Below are 10,074 nucleotides of genomic sequence, written 5' to 3' on the forward strand. Positions count from 1 at the left end.
ATGGATGGATGGATGGATGGATGGATGGATGGATGGATGGATGGATGGATGGATGGATGGATGGATGGATGGATGGATGGATGGATGGATGGATGTTTTAAATTTTTAAATGTATTTGTTCTGAAACAAACCAAAATAGAGTACATTTATAAGGAAGGAGATACTTTTCCACTTTTTTTTTTGTTTTTGTTTTTTTTACAAGTCACAATAAGTTTTAAGACTTTCTGATTAAGTCCAGAGTCAAGTCTAAGTCCATTTTATTTTTAATTTTATTTTTAACAATATTTTTGACCAACTGTGTTATTTAGTCACAGAATAATAATGAATAATTTTTGGAATTTTAATATTTTTCCATACATGTTTATTTTAACCACATATGATTATAGAACATTGACTGCTTCTTTTTACCAATAGATGGAGCTGTTGGTCTTTCCTAATCTTAGTTCTCCACAGACACATTTTACCTGTAAAGATAAATATGTTTTCCCATTTTATTCGTCAGAATTAATTGAAGCTCGTGTTAATATTTGCAGTTCCCTTTGTGATGACGTTTGTTCCCGTCTTTCTGTGCAGTCTGCATGTTTCTCTGAGTAGTCAGGGTCAAACCATGGTGTCAGCTCTGGTCTTCAGCACCCTGCTGTGGCTTTCCCTCATCCTTGCCCTGCGCTTCTGCCTCAAGCTGCTGCTCTCCTACCACTGCTGGATGTTCGAACAGCATGGGAGAGTCTCCAACACCACCAAAGTCTGGGTGGTAAGAGCCAGGGTGGTTTCCTCTGCATACCAGTGATTGTCATTTATTAAATCTGAGTGAATTTTCATTTAAAATCTGTTTTAAAAAACTGTTATTATCATCTGTAAACTTTCTGAAAATGACACAAAGGTCTTTTTTTTTGTTCTTCTCAGACTCTAATGAGTTTATTTTCAAGAAAGAAGCCTTTGCTGTACAGCTATCAAACCTCCCTCCCTCATCTCCCAGTTCCTGGCATACAAGACACTCTGAGCAGGGTAATTCTTCTTCATCTGTTCTATGTTCTTCTCTGATTAGTGCTCTCCTGTCAGTTTCTGCAAACAGCCATGTCTGTGTAAGTTTTGCATTTGTTACATTCTTCCCACTGTTGAGTCTTCATCAAGCTGCTTGTTTACTACTGTTCTCTGACAAACCTTCACAGAACATCTGAATCACATTATTTTTACATATTAGGTAACTTCTGAAGGAAATTCACACTTTCAATATGTTTGAATTTTTAAATATGTTTAAAATTTATTTTAAAAAAAAGTCTTTCCTTTCACTTTTTGTTTCTGTACAACTAAAAATCTCAAGAAATTGAAACAATTAAAAGCTTGAAAAGGTTTAAGGGACAGATATATGTATGAAAAGGTTTAAGGGACAGATATATGTATAATAAAACAGCTCTAATACACACAGACACCTCTGGATTACCCGTCCTTGCTTCCCTTTTGTCACTCCCTGTTTGTCTCTAGTATCTAGAGTCAGTGCGCCCTCTGCTGACGGATTCAGAGTTTCAGCAAATGACTAAGTTGGCCAATGAGTTTGAGTCGACCCTTGGACACCGACTGCAGCGCTACCTAAAACTCAAAGCTCTGTGGGCCACCAACTATGTAAGTAGATTCCTTCACTGATTAAATATGAAAAATAAAGCTTAATGAACTTGTTTCATTTGCTGGCCGTTTCTCGCTCAATTTTTTTCTATGTGTGACAGTTTGAGACATTTCTCACAATTAGGGTTGCCACCTTTCAGAAATCAAAATAAGGAACGCCCACCACGGCGCATCATCCTACTCTCATGAGGCGGGATGTCCGCTGCAGTGATGGACAATATTTTATGGCAGTGTATTTTGTCTTTAAAAAGTGATTCATAGAGCAATCGTTCATGCATAGAGGCACTTAGAGTTTCCCAGAACTGTACTCCAATCAGAGTAGTATACTTTATATATGTTTAATTAAGCAAGTGTACAAAGTATTTGGTAAACCACTGAGTAACTGATCATAAAACCTGATTTAATTTTCAAAATGTGTTTTCAGACAACTTAGAGTATAAAAAGTTATGTGAACATCCTGATATTTTACAGAGTATTACCAAAATATTTATATAATAAGGAGTTAGGTTTGGAGGCTGGTTCTAGACCAGATTTACCACAGGGGCCAGGTTAGTCAGTATTTTTTCATGGCAACACTTGAAAAAGAATGAAACAACAAAAAAAAAACAGAGCAATATTTCATCATTTGATATAATAAGTCAGCCAAAGAGCCACTTGATTCTTCAGAGATTCAGGCTGCAGATCCCTGGCAGATGGAAGTGTGATCCTATCTCCATACAGCAGCTAAAAGTGCAGCACTATAATTTTTAATTCATTGTTAAAGTAAAATTGTGAAGGTTAAACAAAATCCACCACTGAGTATTAACATAAGACATTTATTTAGTATAACTTCTTTGGTACCCTGTTTGGCCCCATCTAGAACCGGGGGCCAACAAGGCCCTTAACAGACTATTAATTGCTGCTTAAACTTTACCTTTAATAATAAAAGTTACCAAATTTTTAAAGTGCAATCGGTAATACTTTTATAACAAATTTATATCAGTAATGATTTCTTGGTTAATGTCAAGTTGTCATAACAAAGACATTTTGAATAATGTCAACTTTGTATTAAAAGTGTCATAATTTACCTAATGACGCTTTATGACAACAGTCCTAAATATTCATGAAGGTTTATTCATGTTCATGACAGGTGTTATGTCAGTCTTATTCACTCCCCTTCAAATAAAGTGTTACCGAACCGCGTTATAGCGAGGGTTCACTGTGGTTGGATAAGATAAACAAAGAGCTTGCTTGGTTTATTTTGTTCTGTTCTGTTGGAACTGGAAAGAAGAAGTAAATTAGCAGCTGTTCTGTTTGGGTTTCAGGTGAGCGACTGGTGGGAGGAATACGTCTACTTGAGGAGTCGAGGGCCAATAATGGTCAACAGTAATTACTATGGCATGGTAAGAACTCATCCATCACTCTGTCTCTGTTTGCACTTATAGCTGTTACATTATGCAATGTATGTTTATAATACCAGTATATCACCAGCACATTTCCAAAGAGATGTAATTTCTAGTTTGAGAGGATAAAAAAAAAGAAAAAGCTGAAGTCAGAACTAAAGAAATGGAACATTACGTTTCTGTTTATGGAACAATCTGCCTAAAGAAAATCAAGATAAATTTTTACTTTTACAAAAATAATCTTTTATATATTGTCAAGGTGGGATGAAGTATATTGACGAAATTGAGTGTTGCATCCAGGGGTGAAAGTAGGCTGGTACGGTCGGGTAAAAGATGTAGCGGGGGTACGTAGTACCTGCATGAGAGGGGAGTGGCTGTCTGCTGTGAAGAATCAATGGGTTCACTGTTCAGCCGTGAGTGCACCCACTAATCAGCCGTGACTGATTAGTTTTTCAAGAACAATCTAAAACATGACTTAATCAGTTAATAGAATAAGAAGGGTTCGGTGAATGCGCATATGCAACTGGGGGGTTCGGTACCTCAAAAAAGGTTAAGAACCGCTGCTATATATATATATATAAAGAGGCAAAAAAAATTGTTTGATAGAGGAAAAGCCTCTCAGACTCTGAGCTCAAAGCAAGATGCCAGAGAGCATTAAACTATTTTTTTTCTATATAGTTCATGTCATAGGTTTCACATGAAATGTGAAACCTATGACAGCTTTCACATGTCATAGGTTTGACTAGTCAGATTTCTTATATATACTGTATATAAAACTACTTTCACCCCTAGTTGTAACATTACAAAGATAATATATAATCTTATTTTTGTTATTTTATTTTTCCCACATTGCCTGTTTTGTTTGGCAATGTTTACTTATATGGATGGCTGATTATGCTTAGATCCTTATACAAATAGGCAAAATACAATGCCTTTTCATTCAAAACCATTGTTCATATCCACATGTGACATGTTTATTTTAAATTGTAAATCAATTAGATAAATCATAATCATAATCTTTCTTGCTCATTTGCTGCAGGACTTCCTGTATGTGACGCCAACATCAGTTCAGGCGGCGCGAGCTGGAAACACCATCACTGCTCTCATGCTCTACCGACGCAAAGTAAACAGAGAGGAGCTCACACCGGTGAGGAGCTACACACTGCTAATAAGCAGGAAGTGGCTTATTTGTGGGTTTTATTTACAGCTTTCACATGTCATAGGTTTGACTAGTCAGATTTCTTTTTATATATTCTAATTTAAGAAGGTTTATTTTAGCCCTCAAGCTGCCATAAAAAGGATGAGGTTTTGAAATCATTGTTTCTATTAGAGGTTTAGGATTTTGTCATGGCATGACAAAATCATGCCATGAGAAGCCAGAAGGTGCTGTAAAACAAGATTTTACTCATTTAACACATAAAAAAAGATCAGTTTTTAACATCATCAGTGAAGCATTACAAGTTTTAACACACAGCAGCCGTTGGTGTGTTTTTTTCAGAGAATGGAAACCCTCATCTTAACTGTTATCTGAAAGGATGCCAACATTTCCAAATCCAGTGTTTTCTGTAACAGACAGACACTGACAGCTCAAAAGGTAAAAACAGAGTGTCTCCAGCACTGACGCCAAATTGACGTCAAACATCAAAAAGTTAAGAACCAAAACCTCAAAAGGATGAAATAAAGGTAGAAATAACAATCATCCTCCAAAATATAACTGTGTTTCAGCCTAAATGAAGTTATTATCTGGAGAAAATACTGTTTACTTTAAATATCTTCTGATATCTTTTTGATATCTGTCTTCCTCTAGCAGTAACAACTTCCACAACGAAGAGTGTTGTCAGTACTCAGGTGTGGTTAGAAGTGTGACAGACTTGAGACTTTTAAGATATGCGATTTTATTGTGCGCTTACCCTTATCGCGGGTTTCAGGAAACGTCACTTAAAGACTTAAAGCGAGAGAAGCATAGATTCATAAATAATAAAGGATGCTTGTGTGATTCTGTTTCAGAGTCGTGTTCCGGGCACCGTGATCCCTCTGTGTGCAGCTCAGTGTGAGCGGATGTTCAACACCACGCGAACACCAGGAGTCGAGACTGGTAAGAAACTCTGCATGCTGAGCCTTCCCTTCTACAGACATACAGAGAAAAAAAATCAGGAAATTAATATTTCTTATTTCTTCCAGATGTACTCCAGCATTGGCAGGACAGCGAGTTTGTGGCGGTGTACCACCGGGGGCGTTATTTCCGGCTGTGGGTGTACCGGGCGGGCCGGCTGCTGTCTCCCAGAGAGATCGAATACCAGATACAGAGAATCCTGGACGACTCTTCACCACCGTTTCCTGGAGAAGAGAAACTGGGAGCTCTGACAGCTGGAGACAGGTAGCCACTATCTGCGACATCTGTCAGAGTTTCACCACAAGTTTGATTCATCTGGGTTTAACTGACTCCTCTATCAAGTTACAAAGAATACACAGAATAGTTCCTTTTGTTTTTTGTTCATGTTTTGATAATGCATTTGGGAACTTTTATTATTTTTTAGGACTCAATTGCACTTCCGTGTCTGCATTGAGTTCTTGCAGATAGTGCTGCAACAGATAATTATTTCACTTATCAATTAATCTATTGATTAATTGTTTAATCGGATAAAAGAAATTGCACATTCTGCAGCTTTTCCATTTAAGACTTTATATAATATTAGAAATGCAGTAAAAGTTGCAAATCAACAAATAAATTAATTTTTTAAATAATAAATATTCAATACCAGCAGTCCTTTAGTGAACGCCTTATTATTTGAAACAGAGGAGGAATCCTCAGCTAAAAAAGTCCTTCTAACATCAACATGAGAAAATCATCAGTACATCAGAAGATCTGTTGACTAGTTTTGTATTAACCGATTAATAATTGGATTAAGAAAAAGATTTGTTTACAGAATTTGAACATAATTTTTTTTCTTAAAGGCAAAATTAATATTTTTTTTGCACTGGTTTGGCTTCATTACTGCTCTGAGCGTGTTGTTCTTTTAGCAAGTGACCTATTTTAAGTCTCTATAACCAGTTAACAATGAATCGATTACTAAAATAGTAGGCGATTATTTCAAGAATCAATTCCTCACAATTAATCATTTCAACCCTACTTGTACCCTATGAGTGTGTGAACCAGGGATTCAAACAACTTCTCAGTGACTATAAGGTGTGTGTCTCCACTCCAAGGATCCCCTGGGCTCAGATGCGGCAGCAGTTCTTCAGATCGGGCCTCAATAAGAAGTCTCTGGACGCCATCGAGAAGGCGGCGTTCTTCATCACGCTGGACGACGAAGAGCAGGGCATGAAGGGAGACGACCCGGCGGGGAACCTGGATCGCTACGCCAAGTCTTTGCTCCATGGCAAATGTTACGACAGGTGAGACCCAACAGGGAAATAGTCATCGAGCCAACATTCTTTTTAAAGCATTCCCAATAATAATAATAATAATAATAATAATAATAGTGGGTCATATTAATGAGCTTAGGTTTATCCATGTTTCTCATGAAGTGGATTCTTGAATTTCTAAGGATTTTATCAACATTTATAATAATACTTACAATACCAAGCTTACAGCTCAACATTTTTAGGTGAATCTTACAGTTTTTCTAAATAAAATAATTTCCGTGAATGATGACATTTTTTTATTACAGTAACTTGGTCAAGAAATCTGTAGTTTTATTGAATTTCATTGGATCATTTCTCTGCTATCACTGGACTGCAGTGACTGGTCGAATCTAAACATCAGAAAAAATTTATTTTATCAAGTTAATCTTAAATATTTAAAAGTTGTAAATACATCCAGGTTAATCACGTCCCAGGCCCAGACGGAGGAAAAGACCTGTCACTTTGAAAAAATGTTGCTAGATGTTAAATTGTCTCTGAAGTTGTTGTGATAAATAATAATATTGTTGTTTTGAGATTGTTTTTAAGAATTATAATGGTGATGGCATAGTAATGCAAGAACACATTCTCAAAGATCATCCATCCATCCATCCATCCATCCATCAATCCATCCATCCATCCATCCATCCATCCATCCATCCATCCATCCATCCATCCATCCATCCATCCATCCATTTTCTTCCGCTTATCCGGGGTCGGGTCGCGGGGGCCTCAGCTTCAGAATGGAGGCCCAGACTTCCCTCTCCCCAAAGATCAATAAACCTTAATTTCTCACAAATATTTAACGTTGGCATTTTAAATATCCAAAACAAATAAACAACAGAAAAAACAAATAAAATGAATTATGAATTCCCTGTAAACAAAAAAAAAGAGCTTTTTTATACCAAAGCACCAGACTGGAGACTTCAGTCATCCAGTTGAAAGAAAGAAAATAGAAAAATGACAAATCATGCAAATAGAAATTATTGATCTTGTTTTAATTTTACTAATGTAATTGATTTATTGTTTATACTGGTTCACTGTAGATTTTTTAGGGGCAGCCATGTAAAAAGTTAGCATTCTGGATGGAACTTTATTTGGTCTGCAAGATTAAATTTGATCTATATTATTCCTCCTTTGTTTATTGCATAATGCAAAAAAGAAAAAACTACAAATCCCACAATTCCCTGCTCACACCGTAACAGTCTGAGCCAAGCTTTCCATGCTCTTCACCTTTGCGCACCAAGTTCATCCATTTAAGCATACATATATTTGTCTTGGACATAGATTCTGTGGACAAGTTGGAGTTTAGCATTTTTCTCCTTTTACTTTTTCATTTCCTCTGCTAGGTGGTTTGATAAATCCTTCTCCATCGTAATCTACAAAAACGGGAAGAGCGGCCTGAACGCAGAGCACTCCTGGGCCGATGCGCCGACAGTGGCCCATCTGTGGGAGGTACGCACGTCTGTCACAGCTGTGGCATTCTGGGAAGGGTTTTCTGCATGGGAGCGGCTTAAGATGATTGGAGCTATGTAACAAGAAACTACATTTGTAACATTGTCATTGTGTGTTTTGTTTAGAATAAACACATCGCCATTGTGTTGGTTATGTAGGATGAAGTTTGATGCTCAGAGTCAAAACTGTTGTGTCTCCGGATTAAAGCTACTTTGCTCATCTAGATGTCACAGTTTTTGTGTTTCTCTTTCCCAGTACACTCTGGCTACAGACGCCTTCCAGCTGGGCTACACTGAAGAAGGACACTGTAAAGGAGAGGTGGATCTTTCGCTGCCGCTGCCTCAGAGGCTGGTGTGGGAAATCTCTCCAGAGGTATCTGCTCTTTGTGTCAGATTTGTAACATGGCTGACGATGTTACAAACCACAAATTTCTATTTATTGTATTCTGATTTTATGTGGCACAGAAACACAAAGTAGCACATAGTTGTACCGTGGATATAAAACATGCAAAGCGTCATACATGTGTGCTGTTTATGCTCTCTGCATGGCTTATGGCAAACTTCAAACAGGACTTAGCACAATTCCCTAAAGTAACATTTTCAGCTTTTGACTTTAAAATTTTTTTAAATGTCTCTTCAAAAGTACAAACTTAGGTTTTATCCATAGATAAGATAGATAAGTAATAATGAAAAGAGAATTGGGAATGTAAAATAATCTTGATTTTTCTGGGTATCATAATTTGCCAAATCATGTTAATTTCAACATGTTGCTAATAAGAACATGTTGGCTTTTTTGCCTTTCTACTTACTGATTAAAAGCAAAATCATTCAGAAATTCAAAATGGAAACATTTTAACTGATTTCTAAACAACTGGATTTTTGGTTTCCAGAATAATACTGCAATAGCACAAAATCTTACCAGCTATTTTTGGTCTAGTTTCTAGTGAAAATATCCTAGTCCACTTGAAATTAGACAAAACTAACTTGCAAGGAACTTATCAGCAAGATTTAGAAGCTTGTTTTAAATCAATAATTCATTAAATCTGGTAAAAACTTTCTAGTTCCATTGGCAGATTATTTCACTTATAACGTATCTTGTTATAAGTGAAATAATCTGCCAGTGGAACAAGCTCCTAATTTTATTTTAAGATACTTCGTAAGACTTTGTGTGTTTTTGCAGTGAAAATGTAGAAAGAAAATGTCGCACTTCAAGTCTGACAGTGGATGGAATCCTGTCAAAACCTTTTTGCTTCGATCTCCCACAAAATCCCTTAGTGTCATCCAAGCTTCTGCTTCTAAAGTCCAAAAAAAAACTTTAAGAAAGTCCTTTAAGCTTAGCGTGCATGAAGGTAATTCAAACGTATTTACTTTGGTTTTAACAGGACATAAATACTTACACTCACATCTCTGTGCTCTCACAACTGAACATGTCAACTTCATTCCCTTACAGTTCTGTCAGCATTGAGTACTTGATTTCATTAAGGCCCATCTTGATCTTTCTCCTTCCATCTGTCAGGTCCAGACTCAGGTCTGCAGCTCCCTGGCGGTGGCCCAGGCTTTGGCTGACGATGTGGACTGCCACGTCTTCCCCTTCAGGGATTTCGGAAAGGGTCGGATCAAGAAGTGCCGGATCAGCCCCGATGCGTTCATCCAGCTCAGCCTGCAGCTTGCCTACTACAGGGTAACCGTCAAAACCACTTTATTTGAAATTCATGTTCTGCAGCTACATCCAGGAATTTAGCCAGTTAGTCTGATATTTACTGAGTGCTATCCAAAATTAAAATAGAAGTGGGAGACCCAACATTAATATGCTGATCCTTCAGTAATACATGCCAACGTGTCTCCCAGAACAATAGAGAGACTCTGTTAAAACCAAAACCCAACAAAAACATTCTCCTGAATTCTGCATCTGTGGGCTCAAATAAAGATAATTGAGCTAGAACACAGTTGTACCGTATTTTCCGCACTATAATGTTCCCATTTTGAATTATAAGGCGCACCTTCAATGAATGGCCTATTTTAAAACTTTTTTATATATATAAGGCGCACTGCATTATAAGGCTCATAGAATAGATGCTACAGTAGAGGCTGGAGGTACGTTATGCATCCACTAGATCAGTGTTTTTCAACCACTGTTCCGCGGCACACTAGTGTGCCGTGAGTGATCGTCAGGTGTGCCGTGGAAATTATTCAATTTCACTACGGTACCGTATTTT

The 10,074-nt window shown here is 37.2% G+C and overlaps 1 protein-coding gene across 1 annotated transcript in view; it reads left to right on the forward strand.

Moving 5' to 3' along the window:
• The window catches only part of cpt1a2b (carnitine palmitoyltransferase 1A2b), a 33,456-nt gene that overhangs the window by 9,901 nt on the left and 13,481 nt on the right, over positions 1–10,074 (forward strand). Inside the window, exons 4-14 of the mRNA XM_008415266.2 lie at positions 574–751; positions 904–1,005; positions 1,483–1,620; positions 2,925–3,002; positions 4,042–4,149; positions 5,010–5,097; positions 5,184–5,379; positions 6,210–6,398; positions 7,754–7,859; positions 8,115–8,231; positions 9,375–9,539. Coding sequence (XP_008413488.1) covers positions 574–751; positions 904–1,005; positions 1,483–1,620; positions 2,925–3,002; positions 4,042–4,149; positions 5,010–5,097; positions 5,184–5,379; positions 6,210–6,398; positions 7,754–7,859; positions 8,115–8,231; positions 9,375–9,539 — 1,465 coding nt within the window. The remainder of the gene's footprint in view (positions 1–573; positions 752–903; positions 1,006–1,482; positions 1,621–2,924; positions 3,003–4,041; positions 4,150–5,009; positions 5,098–5,183; positions 5,380–6,209; positions 6,399–7,753; positions 7,860–8,114; positions 8,232–9,374; positions 9,540–10,074) is intronic.

Source organism: Poecilia reticulata, linkage group LG8 (genome assembly GCF_000633615.1).
Source record: "Poecilia reticulata strain Guanapo linkage group LG8, Guppy_female_1.0+MT, whole genome shotgun sequence".
Lineage (NCBI taxonomy): Eukaryota > Metazoa > Chordata > Actinopteri > Cyprinodontiformes > Poeciliidae > Poecilia > Poecilia reticulata.